General features: G+C 37.5%; 1 protein-coding gene across 1 annotated transcript in view; it reads right to left on the bottom strand.

Annotated features, from left to right (window-relative positions):
* Window positions 1–705: 705 nt before the first annotated feature.
* Window positions 706–16293, bottom strand: part of LMBRD1 (LMBR1 domain containing 1) — a gene marked incomplete at its 5' end in the record, with an annotated part of 42980 nt that continues 27392 nt past the window's right edge. The window contains 4 exons of the mRNA XM_009079238.1: window positions 706–1178; window positions 1345–1436; window positions 13022–13097; window positions 16109–16258. Of these exons, the coding sequence (XP_009077486.1) occupies window positions 1059–1178; window positions 1345–1436; window positions 13022–13097; window positions 16109–16258 (438 nt within the window). The remainder of the gene's footprint in view (window positions 1179–1344; window positions 1437–13021; window positions 13098–16108; window positions 16259–16293) is intronic.

Below are 16293 nucleotides of genomic sequence, written 5' to 3'. Positions count from 1 at the left end.
TAAACATTTTCTCTTTCAGAATCAGTCAAAGGATATCTGAAGAATTTTTTTCAGCCTTAGAAATATAGCTCAGTAACTATATAGCTAAAATAGGATTACTTTACAAAGACAACATGAATGACAAAAATATTTATGAATTGTGTTTATATAAACATATTGGCTTGTAAACAAATTGACATCATTTACATTAAATATTGAAAGTTGGCTTGTAAACAAATTGACATCATTTACATTAAATATTGACAATAACAACTTCAAACTCAACAGTTTGCATTAAAGAGAACAATAAGTTAAAAATTAATCACATCTTAATTATTCCATTGGTTATGGCTAGATCAGGCACCTGGCAGCTTCAGATCTGAACTGTACTAAAACACTGCAGCAGTGCTGAATATTGTAATTTAGACTAAAGATTTCCTTGGATGGAGCAAAAGCCACCTCATAGTTACCTGAGGATTCCCATGGTAACTCAGTGGGGTAACAGTAGGAAAAGTGACATTTTTCACAGACTGGGAACTCACCACTTAAGCGGATGTTTTTGGCATACTTAAAAAGACATTCACTTGATAGCTACAGTTTTATATGGAAATCCCAGAATTGCCAGCAAAACTAATGCAAAAAAGTTGAAGTCAAACGCTTCTGAAAGTATAAACCTCATCCAAATCTTTACAGAATTATTTGTACTGCTTTGCAGGACTTCAGCTAATTTCTGAATAAAAAAGTCCTACAAGTATTTAAGAAAACCCAAGTTAACAGAAAAGCATCATGAACTATTAAATAGTTACAACCGTTCATCAAATTATACATCAGAAAGTTACATACATGTTTAACCATAAAACAATTTTTTGATACATTATTATAGCTCAGATTCAAAAATTGTTCTCATTTAGCAGTGATACTCTAAGTGATATTCAGGCTTTTTACCCCTTTAAGTGAGCATACTTATTTCTTCTATTTTTACAGGTGCAAGGATGCTTATTTGGATACAAATTCCACATGGGTATGACCTTCAACATAACTTTAAATTACAATTTTTCCCTCTTGAAGGCAAAAGGCTATCAGTGGTAATAAACAGACGGTTCATCATCACTCATGTCTGAATCGTTGTCATCCACTTCACCTTCAATGACTGATTTCTTGCCTTTGCAGCATGAAACAATTAATCCAATTAAAAAGACCTGCAAATATAAAGTAAGTAGCAAAAGTTCCTGTTACTCAATTCAGGGGCATATAAGGGCAATACATGTAAAAGGAAATGGCAGTGTGGTGATGCAAATAATGCAATGACAACTACTGTAAATTACCCAATCTGATTCAGTGATCTCTAAAAATCAAAGCACTTACTGCAATGAATGCCCAGTTCCCAAAGTAATAGGCAGCACTGAAGAACCAGAATTTATGAAGAAAGAGGTAGGTCCGAGTGACAATACACTGATCTAAAATGAAAGCAAATAGTACTGATTAACACAGAACAAAGAAACTGAGCTAAATCCAATTTACAGGATAGTAATTTACACAGTTTTGGTGCTCTGCAGAACAATTACACTCCATTAAAAGTAATTTACTCTCCTCTGCCAAGAAGGTATACAAGTGGGGTATTATTTGTTGCTATGGGAAAGTGACTGAAAAGAGGCACCACTAAGCTATGAGTAAGACAGATAACCTCATTACAACTGGGTACAATTTCTCCTGCAGATATATCAATTATTAACTAGAATCTGTCTAAACCCGAACTCACTTCCCATTTTAGGTAAACTGTAGCCAAAGCAGATTCTGGATTAAAACACACATTTCAGTATCCTGAGCAAAAGGTTTCTCTACCAGGATTGCATAAACTTGGTAAAAATCAAAGTCAATTATAATATTGAGTTGTCCAAGCAAAAAAACCCCAACATGTGCTGGGGCCTTTTGTGACTCAGATAGCAGAGGGCTTACCTGTACCCAAGACCTTAAAGTACTGGTCAAACCTCACTTCTCTAACAACATGAATATTGGGGTACTATTTTTTGACATGGCTGCATTTTTCTTCATTACGAAGCAGCAGATTTTAACAAAATAAAGAATCAAATTGCCAAGGTGTTTTCAACACCGCAGACAGGTAGTATAAACACCTGTATGGGACACTGAAGCTGTGACATTTGAGAGGCCCTGTCAGAGTGGCCAGCAGGGCACGTGAGCCAGAAGATGAACCTCTTCAGTACAAGGAGGGGTACACTGAGTTCATGCTAAGCTATAACAATCTCCTGGTTGGTTTGGGGTTTTTTGCAGTCACTATGCTCCAAACCCCACCTAAAGCCCATTGGCAGAGCAGAAATTGGGATCTAAATAAATTAAAGGCTAGAGAAAACAAGCAATCCAGAAATTGCTTGTCCTTCCATCAGTTCGGACCCCAGGTTTGGAAATATCTCCCAGGTGCAGTAAAAATACAGACTTCTTGCCTTCTAAACTTGTGACCGATATGCTGCTTATATAGTTAAGCTTTCAGCAGCCTCTAAGAAATGCTGGTAAAGTGAAGGTGCTTCATAACTGCATATAATATTGTCACTACCACCTGCAGCCCTCCAGCAGTTCACTTGAATTAAAATAACAGCTAAAAGACTTTGAGATGGCTCTTACAGTAAATGGATAAAATAGATGATGGTAAATATTTTAGAACAGTCTGACCCTGATAAAATGTTTCTGTGCAATGTGTCACAAGAGCAGCTAACTAAATTTTAGCTATTATTTCTGAACTACATTACTACACTGATATTACTAAATAGGCTGACATAGCATGACATTTTTAATCAACTTAGTCCTCCATATGACCTAATTTAGAGTAAGTAATAATGAATAACCTGAATTAAGACAACTACTTGTTATCCAGAATGATCAACGTGACTATTACCAACATAGCTTGATCATGCAGAACAGAAGCACACATGGAAATCTACCAAGCCTCCAGCACCTAACTGCCACCACTTTCAGAATACAACACATTACCTAGTGCTGACCAAGGAACAAAGCCAAACAGCTACAGCTCAAGACAAAACAAGTTTTTAAATTAAGAATGACAAGTACTAATAGTCTTATTACCTGAAGAGTCAACTATATTTTGGTTTGAGTCTACTGATGAAGTTCTTCATTATGGTGAATTAGAAAACACTTAGGCTCAATGTACTAATATTTTCAAACTAAGGTTTCTTCCAAGAAGAAAATTAGCTAGTTTAAGATTAATTACAAGGATCTGTTACAGAATCCCCAGTATTAAAGCCTAAAATGTTATTTCAAGCACTGAAAACTCAAATTATGTGAACTTAGTCTGTCTTTTCTGCATCTCAAAATAACGTGAGCTTTTGCAAAAGCATGTGAAAGGAAATAGTTTCTTTGGAAAGAGTTGCAAACTGTTGTGAACAATGTAATTTATAAGCACTGGCATTATTTATTTGAGAGTCAATACTGATGTGCACACTTGTTTTACCTCTTCGTTAATCAACTAGACAACAAAGCAGATTAAAACCTCTGTAAATCCAGAGATCAAACCGAGGAGCAGTGGAGAACAGAGGCCCAACACACTGGATGGTCAGATTCAGGAGAAGCCTATTTTTCAAGGCCTTTTAAACAGTCCTCAAAGTTTATCAGAGACAGGAGCCCTGTACCTGAAACAAAGTGACACCATGCAACAGTGAAGGCTGAGGGTTGACCAGATACAATCCAACTTTGCAGGAAGTGACTTTATATCCCAGTAGACTAATAGAACATGTAGTTACCGGTGTTGATCTGCAACTCAAAAATGTAACTGAGTATCAGGCTTTCACTAACTGGAGTGCAGCCAACATGTCCATGGAACTGATCACCTCCTTCAACTCTGAGTGAAACTGCTCTGCAACAGTGCAATTCTGGGCGGCCTGGTATGCAAGCAGCATTGCCATGTTGGAGCAAATCTAGCAGAGAACCGCTGCAATGGCAAAGGACACAGCATACAATGAAGATTGTTTCTTCAGCTTGAAGTAAAGGTGTTTGCAGGTGTGTCTTACTGCTGCCTTTTATCTAGTGGGGGCATACCAAGTGAGATTCTTCCTAGACCTGCATAACGACAGGACAACAGATGACAGAGCTGCAGCAGGAAATATTCCTGTTAAAGAATAGGAGAAGCTTCACCATCAGCACACGTAAACATTGAAGCTGTGCAGGCTGGATGAGCCTGAGCAACCTGCTCTCCTTGACACTGCTGGGGGCTTGGATCAGACTACCTCAAGGTCCTGCACGCACTCAAAATCATTATATGAAGGTAGAGGTATAAACAACACAGATCTAACTCACAGTGGTATTTTGGATGAAAAAATCCAAAGTAAGAATTTCATCCACAGACAGATCATAGAATCATCAAGGCTGGAAGAGACCTTTAACACCAGGTCCAGTCATCCACCCAGCACTACCACCGTAACCCCTAAACCACAAAGCCATATCACCTAATGCCAGATTCAGGTGCCTCAAAATGATTTCCCTGATTTCAAGCAGAACCTAGTTTTACATAAAATACACTAAGAACCACTTGCCAAGGAAAACCTGCAGCTTTACTGTGCTAGAACATATAAGCACTGCATATTCCAAATCTAAAAGTGTTGAAGGCATGGCTTCAGATATCCAAGAACACTTCTTTCATACACCCTGCTGCCAATCATTCAAAGCTGTGCTGCAAAAGCAGCTGCTGCTTGCAGTTTCTGGCTATGGCTTTGGTCACAGACCAAATTGTTGACATGGACCAAACAAAACAAGCTTCAAGAGTCTTCAGGTATCAGCAGGTACATCAAAAGTTTTGTAATTACAGATTTTCCCCTTTGTCCTGTACTTACCATTTCACAACTTAACATCTTTATCCATATTTCATAGTGTTAAGGTCAGTCAAGGACTTCCTATATCCACAGATGTTTAAGATTGTATTTCACATATCAATTCCACAGGTTTCTCTGGACTCAGATTCATGGAAAGGCAGCAACAGCTGCCCCAGCCATAAATACAACATTTCTTTCTTTTACTGTTGGCTAAACAGGGAAAAAGGTGACCATACTCTTAATTGTCCCTGAGTCAGTGTCTACAAAAGTGGGGCTTTTTTGCATATTCTATTTGAGCACATCCCCACTTATTCCATATTCTTCCCTGCTATGATATATATATATATATATACACACACCCACAAAATTAATACTAGCCTCATTCAGCTGTTGAGCTTGTCTTTGCATTTCACAGACAACCTCCTCTGCTGTTGCTGCTTCTTCTCTGGTTTCACTAGCTAAAATTAACCTCCTATACAAAGCTTTTACAATTTTTGGTTTGTGGCATCTCATACCAGTTACCTTTCCCTCAGCTAACTTGTCCCAGAAATTGCTTAAATCTTGAATTCATCACTCTTTCAGCTATCATAATAACACAAGTATTACACAGCTTCCACACAGCTTGTTTCAAGGTTAACTTGGCAACAAATTGACACCTTTGATCCCTTATCAGACCGAAAAAGCATATTGAAGACATACTACCAAAATCAGTTCACTCACATGTGGGAAGGATCTGAAACTATTTCCCAACTGGTTGTATGTAGCTACAATAGCTCCCCACTTAGAGATGTGAATCACTAAGCTTCCAGCATTTCACTTGACAGCACTTTGAAGTACTACAGTACACTACAGAAACATGAGTATCAAATCACTCGGATGTTAAACAACAGTTTGCAGCTGCCTACAGTCTTCTAAAATCTAGGTCTAACATACCAGCAGAGATAGCTGCCTGCTGTTTTGTCCCAGTTGTTTGGCTTTGGTGTGGGTTTTGTTGGTTTTTTTTCTCAGCTGGAAGTGGTAGTGAGATGGTACCTAAAATAGACACGTACAAACCAAAAGCCTAGCTAGATAAAGTCTAGTCCAAAAACCTGCCTTACTCAACAAAGGCTGCTCAGGAGGTTTGGAATCAAATCCTGACAAGGGAAAAGATCTAGCAGACTAAGGAGGAGTCAGGAACTTGGAAACCAAGGACTAATGAGGAGCCTGGAAAAGCTATTTGGGACAACCTATCACTTAGAAAGCAAACTGGGTTTTTTTTTTTCAGTGCTTCTAGCTACAGATAAGTTGTGTATGATACTTCACATGGTGTATCTGCAAATCAAATGCAACCTGGTATAAAACTAGACAGCCAGAAAAATGATCCAATCAATGTGAATCAGTCTAGTCTTGTAGTAGATGTGATTTTGTAACAGAAGTTACAAGTCTGGATAACCAATAGCTATGTGTGGTTACTTTACAGTACATGAACAGTTGCAGCAGTCATGTAAGTTCTTGATGATAATGACACATATGAATGTTTAACATTAAATGGCTTGAGAATTTTCAAGCCCCATCAGTGCTAGCAGGACTTTTTGGCATAAAGAGGCTCCCAGTAAAATCCTCCAAGATTCTAAGCTGAAAGAAAAGTCACTAATCAAAGTTTCTGATTGCTAAACAATGAGAACAATGCCCCACTGAGCAATCTGGGTCACAACTACTTTTTCCAACAGTCAGATTTAAACAAAGTGACGTGTATGAACAGGATTTGCATTCATGTATGAATATAGGATTTAGTGGCAGAAAAAGGGTACAGATCTTACAACCAAGCAAGCACAAACAAGCTGTAGCTAAACATAGGCAAAGGTTTTCAACAGTTCCCTCTATACATTCCAAAAGCCTATCAGTCATCTCCTGGTCTTTTTAGATTTGGAGTTCATCCTAGCACAGTTCTGACATTATAATGGAAAATTGCATCCAACTATAAGGTTTCTATTTCAGTTTGGTAACAGAGAATCTGTCAGGGTGCCAAGATCTGCATATATTAACAGGCTAGGTGAAAACCATTTAATGAGATTTGAAGAGCTAAACCTGTTAATCTCATTTTTCATATGTCTAAAGGATGACTTGATTTTAACGTTTCTTAAGTACCTTCAAGCAAAGAAAACACTAATGCTGCAAGGCCATGTATAGAGCAAAAAGCTACAGCATTAGCCAGCAACTAAAATCTGAAGCCACATTAATTCCAAAGAGATAATGCCCACTTTCCACAGGGAAGCAATAAACCATTGGATCAGCCTGCTGAGGGAAGTGTTCTCAGTACCTTTGTTGAAACCAGACATCTTTTGAAGCACTATGTACAATTTAGGTTAATTACTAACACTGGCCAGTTGTGTTTAGACACAAGCCATAACTGCTACTTCTTACCTTTAAAGTTGCTAACTTAAATTTGAACCTTTGCAAGAGGCATTTTCTGAGTCTCCCTTGAAACTCTTGGTTTTGAGTAACTACGGGCAAACAATCCTTCTTTTAAAGGCACAGCTAGTGATAAACATCAAAGGCATAAGGATAAACAAAGGATAAACAACTCCAGGGATGAATACAAATGCAAAATTCCAGAAAGCAGCAGGGAACAGCATAACCTATCATTTTCATTCTAATAAAAACCATTACCTACCTACAACATTTCAGGGTATCAGCTTGGTACAAACTTCAACTTACACTAGTTCAGACTTCTTGAAACTACATTATACCACTTGACCATCAATGTTAACCTCATTTCTGCCATGTCCTTTCACTTGCCTCACACTGTCTTTAGCTGATTACTTAAAGGATGTGTGTCCTGTGGGAGGATTCATTGTTTTCCTCATCCTGAGATCATGCTATATGGAAAAGAATTGGAATATGGGAAGGTGGATGATATTTTAACAGAATTGTCTTGACCTCTTTATATCCTTACACAGAGTACCTAATATTCTATCTGTGGACAGAAGTAGTTATAACCAGCTGACACTCAAAGAAGCATTTAGAAAGTAGGGCAACTTTCCATGCTGGAATGCTTTGCTTACTCTCTGGAGAACAAAACCAGTTATGAATATGATTAAAGAGTCAAACTTAAAAGACCCAAAGCCAAGTTCTTTTCAATAAGAAGCTGGATGTGAATTAGCAATTTTCTTACTAATGATGCTCTGAGAACAACAGATTGCTTCCCATCTTCGGCCTCCTTCAGACATGATTTGACTGGAATTCAGTCAGATTTCTCTCTCACTATGTAGCTAGGATTTGCCTAGCCCAATCTCATTCATCCAGTCTATTGATCCTTTCTAATTCCACTGGGCAAGCCACATTTGAAGACAGACAGAAAACACCTGTATTATATCTTCACTCACTATAGTTACAGATTGCTGCCTAAGTTTTCCACATGGCTGTTCTTGAGCATGTCATGTAGTGAAATCATCAGCTGTCTCTACTAAGATAAAAAGATTATTTGATTATATCAGCAGAAGCAGCTTCCAACATCTCATGGCAAATATTTCCAATACTGTATTACAATGCTGTAATTAATCTTTCTCAGTGATTAAAAGATAGGGTGGAATTGCTACTTAGGGAGGCCAAGTGATGCCTTCTTTTGGTTAGAGAACTGCCTTTATTGAAAAGGTCATTCTGTAGACAAAGTGTTGGTAGGTTCCTTACTCAAAGGGCTCATTACTTCCTTTTAAGAATAGATGCATACCCCTCAATCCTTTGCAAGGAGCTTCAACTCTTATTCCAAAGTACTGATAACATCAGAGCATTTCACTTTACTGTTGGGCTTAAATCCAACAGGCAACAGAAGTAGGATGTTGATCCAAAAAGAAAATATGCAATTACTTTACTGCTAAATTCCATTGAACATGAACATCAGAATATTTAGAAAATGCAGCTTCTTCCCTCTTCAGTTATGATGGCTTGGAGGGCGGAAGAGTTCAGAGCAGCTCACATCTGCCCACAGTGGTGGGGTGCAGGAATTCTCTCTACAACTGCACATCAATGAACAATGTACTGCAAAGAGGTTTAGTGCACTCAGCTACTCAGACTGCTTACAGCTGTCAAACAGAGCTTTCTGTGCTCACACATGCATCACTGTGCTTCTTTTGTGTTGAGTTCTTCCAAAGGACTTCAATAGTATTAGGTACACAAGCAGAGATTGAGGGTAAAGTACTAGTAAGGTCATTCATCAGTAACGTAAGAGGAAAATGAACTAAGTCTTCATGAAAATCACCATTTAGGCTTTATGTGAAGCATTTTGTAACTCTGCCAATTAATACACTTAAAACAACAATTTGAAAATGGTAATCTACGATCATACAACTCTTCATACAAAATTACTGATATTGAAGGTTCTGAATGTGCTTGTGGTTTCCCTTCACACATCTCCTGTTTCTCCTTTAGACAAATGCAAAGTGCATCTTCCTGTTTTGGCATTTGTATTTGGGGCTCCTTTCCAGCTGAAGTAATGTCTACATCTTCCCATCCAAAGTGGACTCATCACATGTTAGGCATTTAAAGTACATAATGCTTAAAAAATAACATTTTGTTTTTCATCTAGAAAGAGGCACAGATGTTGATCAGATCTCATAATTAAGGCTGAGAAAAGTCTTGTATACAGCTTGTAGGGAAGTCATTGCTCATTTGCATTGTATCTCATTAACCTGTTTAGCTAAACCTATACCACATTCTCAATGTATTAGTCCAGCTGCAAGTCTTAATCATATCCTTGAACTCCTTTGCTTGACCTGATGCTCAGCTGAACTGTGGACCCAACATTTCAGCTGGCAGTAGACCTCAAAAACAATGATCAAATGAGATATTTGCTCAACTGTATTGAGCTCTGAAAACTAATGCTTGTTTTGCCTATAACAAATAGATTCTTTCTTGCTGCTCCAAGAAAGACTACTTAAAAAGCTTTAAAAAAGTTTAAGTTAACCAGAACACAAACTTTTTGCGCAAGATGTTTAAATATAACAAAAAAAGATACTTTGAGTACTAAGATGTACCCTGCTATACTATTTTTTGGCTTCTTTTCTGTTTCATGCAGTTATGCTATTAGAACCTGTGGCATTGAGTATAAAACAGATTCACCTCCTGCATACCAGGACTAAACAGAAATACTTTGTTGCATGAAAGACAATATAATGCTAAACCCCCTAAAATTATATATCTAACTATAAACACTTGAGAGTGTTTTTTCATAAGATTGCATTCTAACTGCCTTATGTTTCTCCAGGAAGTGTAACTGTCCTTTTGACCAAGCCAAACACTGCTTTGAAACACACCTACAGGAAACACTGCCCACTAAAGCCTGATGTTTGAACAATATAAAAATGTTTCAGAGTATTAGCTGTTATAACAAGATCAGATCAGGTCTTTTCTGCTATCTCAGAAAGAATAAACAATATACTTAATACCACTAAGTAGAGATCATATCTCCATCATCTGAGTATTCAATACAACAACAGATTGCTATAAGCTTATCCATCAGCACAGCCTTTTTGACAGTTTTATGTTTATAGAAAAACACCTGTTAGAATTAATTCAGCTTAAATAAAACAAAATAAAGTGCTGAGAAGACAAATCAATATTTGCAGTTAGTACCAGTTCACTGGTTTACATAAAACCCTAGTACCAGAGAAAGCAATTCAAACTGTAAGTGCTTGGCCAACCTTCATCTTAAAGTTATTTGCATCTATTTGTGTCCTGTGCCTAATACCCTTAAAAACAAGAGAACCTGTATTTAGAAGCCTAGTTCCTCACTTGTCAAGATACTCTGATCACAGAAGAGGGTAGCATCTACAACAGTTATTTTCATTAGCTTCTTTACCAAGTATTAAAAATGGCAAGGATCCCAAGCCAAGCATTCAATTCTCACTTTCTAAAATTGACTGGATGAAACAGCGAACAAAGTATTTTCACTAAAGCAACTTTTTTGCTCAAAGTTGAGTATGACAAAATAAACTTTCATTTATAAAACCACTTGAATGGCCTAACTAACATCTGTAGTTAACAGAACTCCTCTACAGCCTTTTGATCACATTAACATTCACATTTATGAAATACTAATCCAACTTCTACTTATACTAGGTTACCACAGGACAGCAAATCAACATATTCTTCACCTCCTTCCTACTAAGATAGGAGAACATGACTCTAAGAACCTTCAACAACACAATAATGGCAAACCAAAGCCATTGTTTACACAAGCCAACTCTCGTGTTTGGCACATTGGTAAACTATTTTTAAGCATCAGTTATATTGTTCCCATTCATCAAGGCAAATTAGGAAAGGAAATCATGCGAAGTACTGAAAAAATACGATCACGCATGGGTGCAATTTAAGTTGATTTCAGTCCAAGTCCAATTCCTACAAATAAGCACCAAAGTCTGCGGAAATCTGAATTTCCCCTTGCAAGTCAAGACCAATGAGTTTATCAATGCCAGTGAGTATATTCTTCTCCCAGCAAACACTAGTCAAGTCAAGAAGCTGTTCACAAGAAACAAAGATCTGTACAACTTGGTCAAAGTGATCTCATTTTGAAAGACAAGAGATTTTGTTCTTCTAAATTCTGCCACAGAAGTGTTTCTAACTTTAATCACAAAAATATGACAGTTTATGTGAATTGAACAATTATGTTAGTCAAAATATCAAAATAGTTGAAACTGCATTAAATCTAAAAATAGCAATTAAAAATGGATGAATGATTTATTTGAAGTTTGGGGGAAGACAGCAGAAGAACCCATACCCCCTTGGGAAATGCTATGAACTGCCAGGAATAAGACTAACACATACATACTAAATTTGAAATTGAGTGCAGATACAAGGGAACCACCTTGCAAAAGAGACCATGATCTGACAGACTAGGAACAAAGAACTACTGGCCCAGTTATCTCCACTAGGGCAAAAATTACTTAAAATTAAGTATTACCTTTTCCAATAACACAAGTAGGAAAAAAAACCTGAATAGCTGTTAAGATCTTTTTAGAAGCAGCCAAAAATCAATAGTTAAAGAACACTGATAATACGAGGAGAACACAGGACAAATCTTTATCCTATCAATTAACAAACACTTATTTTCATATGCATTTAAATGCACACATAATACAACTGCTCATCCTAAAGAGGACCGGAAAGTTTGCCAGAGTAAAAACAACTGAAAGCTTGGGTCTGAAAACATCTGGACCATTCTGAAGGCTACAAATCTCTTGCTGAGATCAATGTTTTTAAGCAAGAGACCGAAGCAATCAATATAATTGATTGTGACCTTAAAGAGCAGTATCAGTATTGCAATGGTTTGTGTAACTCAACCTGTGAAAAAATTGCTTATATGCAGAATAAAGGAAGGGGAAAGGTAACATTGCAAAAAAATAAATCCAGCCTGATTCCAATTAGCTTGTTTTTCACATGAAAGCAGGATAAAACTCATTCACAGCTTTACTTAAGTTTCATTGAGGAATAAAAACAAAATAAAATGTTACCAGGCTCTCTCTCTCAAAACTCAATATTAAGGCCTGCATAGGTAGCAAGTCAAGGAACATTCCAGAATTATCCATCTGCTTGCTAGTCACTACTCACAGCTCCAGAATATCCACAATACATCATCTGCACAAAAAACTGGTCTGAAAGGGATGGTTAATAACACAGATGAGCAAGGGTAATACTGGGTGTTATAAGGAATGATGAAACTACGTGAGCCACGGGAAAATGGTCTGAGTTCTAGTTCCACTGTCATTTTTGCTCATGGAAAAGCCCATGTTAACATCTAAAAAACTGCATAGTTCTCTTATCTGTGAAGTTCCACTGAGAAGTTCAGATCTTAGTTCCAGAAGTACGTTGAGAAATTCAGCAGAATTCTTGCCTGCACATTTGTATGATAAACATATACACTGAAGTGACACTTCTGATGCTAAGCTATTCACCAGCTGGGGTTTATTTTTAGGCTCTTCTACATACATGTTAAAGCAAATCAGAGATTTTAAAGTTAACTGGAATGCTTTGTTACCCATGGTTTCTACTGAAAATAGTCATTTCTTCAAATGCATTAAGTAAGCTTTAAGCAAGCTCGTTTTTAGATTTAGCTATACATCAAAGCTTCATATTAGACTAAAGCAAATGAAAGTCATAAAGAGATTGAGTTGCTTATTACAACTCAGCATGTACCTATCACATTGGAAATAAAAGAAATAAATTTATCTTACCCTCAGGTGCATCTGCATCACAGTCTTTAGATACAAATGTCACATTCCTTGGCTGGCCATCAATTGTCTTATTACTCTACATCAGAAAAAGAAAATTAGTACACCAGTCAGCCAGCAATCATCTTCCATAGACAGTGATAATCATCAAAACAAACCCATTTCCCAACAGACTACTAATTTTATAAGAAGTGCTTTGATAAACCTCTTAAAATATTCAAAAGGATTGGTTTTTTTGACCAGAATATGCAGGGTAAGCTGCAAGGGTGGTAAAGCCTGAACATTTCTAAGTATGTTTTCATTTAGAAATAATATAGCTTCTGTTGTTTTTGAAGACCCAGGAAAAACAAACTTGATTTCTGAAATTAAATCTTCAACAGTCCATAAAATGAATCTGAAATTCAACTTTCATACCACGATGCAAGCCTAACACTTCCATGGGGTTGTCATCACCAAATACAGTATATTTCTGGTCTGAAGGTCAGATGGTAGTATCCAACATGCTCTATCTTTTTGAAATATTATCAACAGACTCACTGATTAGCAGATGTTACAAACTGTCTTAAGAGGTGAAACCAAGCATTTCTCAGTGCTTGAAGAGCTATGAAAGTTGACCAAAGCCCGACAAAGGGACTCAGTTGGTAAGGACACTGTATCCAAAAGAAGCTTTGAAAAGTTTCCTATAACACACCATAACTGAAGACACTTGTGATAAATTGGGGTCACAGGCTTTAAACACACCAATGGTCAGAGTTAATAAAACAAGTAGCCCAGGTCTAGCTAATGTTAATTGACTCACAAGAGATCACTCTTCTACACATATTCAGTTAAAAGGAAAAGTCAATGGCACTTCCAAATTAAAAGTCCTGTCAAGAGTCTCCAAATGACATAGTTCAAGATTGAAACAGGAATCTCCCTGTCTAATCCATCACTATAGATTTTGGTTACAAATTAGTTTGACAGGTTACTAGATTGGGAATTACTGAAGGGCAAAGCAAAGGGGGAAGTGCTCCTTTTACACACTTTGGTGGAGTCACCAGATTCTCATATATATGTTTATCAGCCCAATCATCCACTAAGCTGACTTGGAATAATTCTCATTTATTGCCTGGTTCTTACACAGTGTTGGTTACCAGTGGTGTTACTTTAAATGATGAAATGGACTGTGGTGTATGAACACAATAAAAACCTGGACCGCCCAAGCAAGCAGCTGCATACTGCTCCCATCATCAGGCAGCTTGCCTTGTGTATTTCCTGGATGCTCCTAAATCCATAACCACCAACTCATAACTCTTAAGAGCCTTTTTACTACTAACATGAACAGAAAAAAACCCCACCAGAAAACCCTGTTGCTTCTCTTCATTCCCAAACACCATCTCTCCTCATTTCAAAACACAAAAATTTAACACCCAGTTATCAGGGCAGTCAGACACAGAAAATGTGTCTAGTTACATTTTGAAAGATTCTTTGAGGGGATGTAATCTGACAACCTTGTATCTACTTTGTATGCCAGAGAAGTCCAGGTATAATTTACCAGCATGCTCTTTATGCCTCATGTTATTCTAACAATAAAAGCAGTTTCTACTCAAGTTGTATTATACAATTTAAACATAGCTCCTCATAATGAGACATAAGAACCTAAAGACCCAGGATAGCTACCTTGACCATAATATCTTTTAATCCTTTAAATTGAAAATAAGAGGTCTATTCAACCATTTCAGTTAATCCTTCCTGCAGTGCTGACCAGGATTGTATTTCTGCAGCTGGATGAATGACAAGAGCCATAGAATCATAGAATCAACCATGTTGGAAAAGACCTCAAATATCAAGTCCAACCCTACTGTGGTTACTAGACCATGGCACTAAGTGCCACATCCAGTCTCAGCTTGAAAACCTCCAGGGATGGTGAATCCACCACCTCCCTGGGCAGCACATTCCAATGCCTGATCACTCCCTCCGTAAAAAATCTCTTCCTAATATCCAACCTAAACCTCCCCTGGCAGAGCTTGAGTCTGTGCCCTCTTGCAGCTGAAGGAGGTTGGTGGGTGGTTTGATTTTTTGGACTTTGCTTTTTTTAAAGCAGTAACCTTTACCTCTGGGGGGAGAACATTCTAGAAAACTAATACCAGTATTCCAAATGCTCAAAGCAGCAGTTACTTCAGTCTCATTTAAATCCCTTCTTTCAACCACTCTGGATCAACTGTTCTGTCTTTGTGCAATTTAAATGCCAAAGAGCACAGCAAGAGATCTTGACTTTGTTGTGCCTGAATAAGCAACCAGTTCACGACCTGGTTAGCTTTGTCAACATTTGCAAGATCAGACCTAACAACGTCTGCCCCTGTAGGATACCAGACCTTAATAAACAGCTGTCTGTGAAACCTCTCAAGATGCTTATGACACAAAACTTTGAAGTTCCCCATAACTATGCAGGCTGTCATTCAAACTAAGATGAAACACAATAATTCAAGTATTCAGGTACAGAAGATGAAAGACAAAATCCCAAAACCTTGAAGTAACAAAAGCAGAGACTAAATTTTAACTACTTAATTTCGCAGAAATTTTTTTAGAGAGCAAGAACTGCAAGACATTTCATGAAGCTGGACAGTCCAAAGTGTCTAAAGTACAATGAATCAGCACATACTTAGCCCCAGTCTGATTATTATTTCCTACTGTACCAAGTTAACTTTGTCATTCCTCACAAATATGCATATAAAAACTATCAACTGTGGAACAATGTTGGTTTAATTCTGTAGGCAGAGCCCTATACATCAAAAAAATCCTCACTGCAGTCACTCAGCAACCTACGTGTACCAGTACAAAATCTACTGGAACCTAGCAACTGTCTTACCAGAAGGAGTAAAGCAAAACTCCAACTTTCACACTGTCTGGAGATGATCTAGAAATTAAGCTGTGTAACATAGCACAATCAGTTTCTGGCTTGTGTATTACCAAGAGACCTACCTGTATTTACAAAAACTGGCTAAAAAAGCATCCTCAAAACCAGAGAATAGGCCTGGCTTTAGAAGTTGCTCTAAACAGTACACGTTTGATGCAGGAAACAACATTTAAACAACAAAAATTACATCTCACCTGTACCAGGTATTTCTGGCTTCCATACATGACATACTGTGGGGCAAGGCTGTAAATCATGTAACTTGTATGAAGAACTATCAACAGAAGTATCATACAGAGAAATAGGAGTGCTTGAGGTCGAGTTTTTCCTCGTCTGATTTTATAAAGCTAAAACCAGAAAGCATATAAATATTAACACAATG

The sequence above is a fragment of the Acanthisitta chloris genome, unplaced genomic scaffold (assembly GCF_000695815.1).
Source record: "Acanthisitta chloris isolate BGI_N310 unplaced genomic scaffold, ASM69581v1 scaffold6267, whole genome shotgun sequence".
NCBI classification, from domain to species: domain Eukaryota; kingdom Metazoa; phylum Chordata; class Aves; order Passeriformes; family Acanthisittidae; genus Acanthisitta; species Acanthisitta chloris.
The sequence above is the reverse complement of the archived record's forward strand: the minus strand, read 5'-3'. Positions and strand labels throughout refer to the sequence as shown.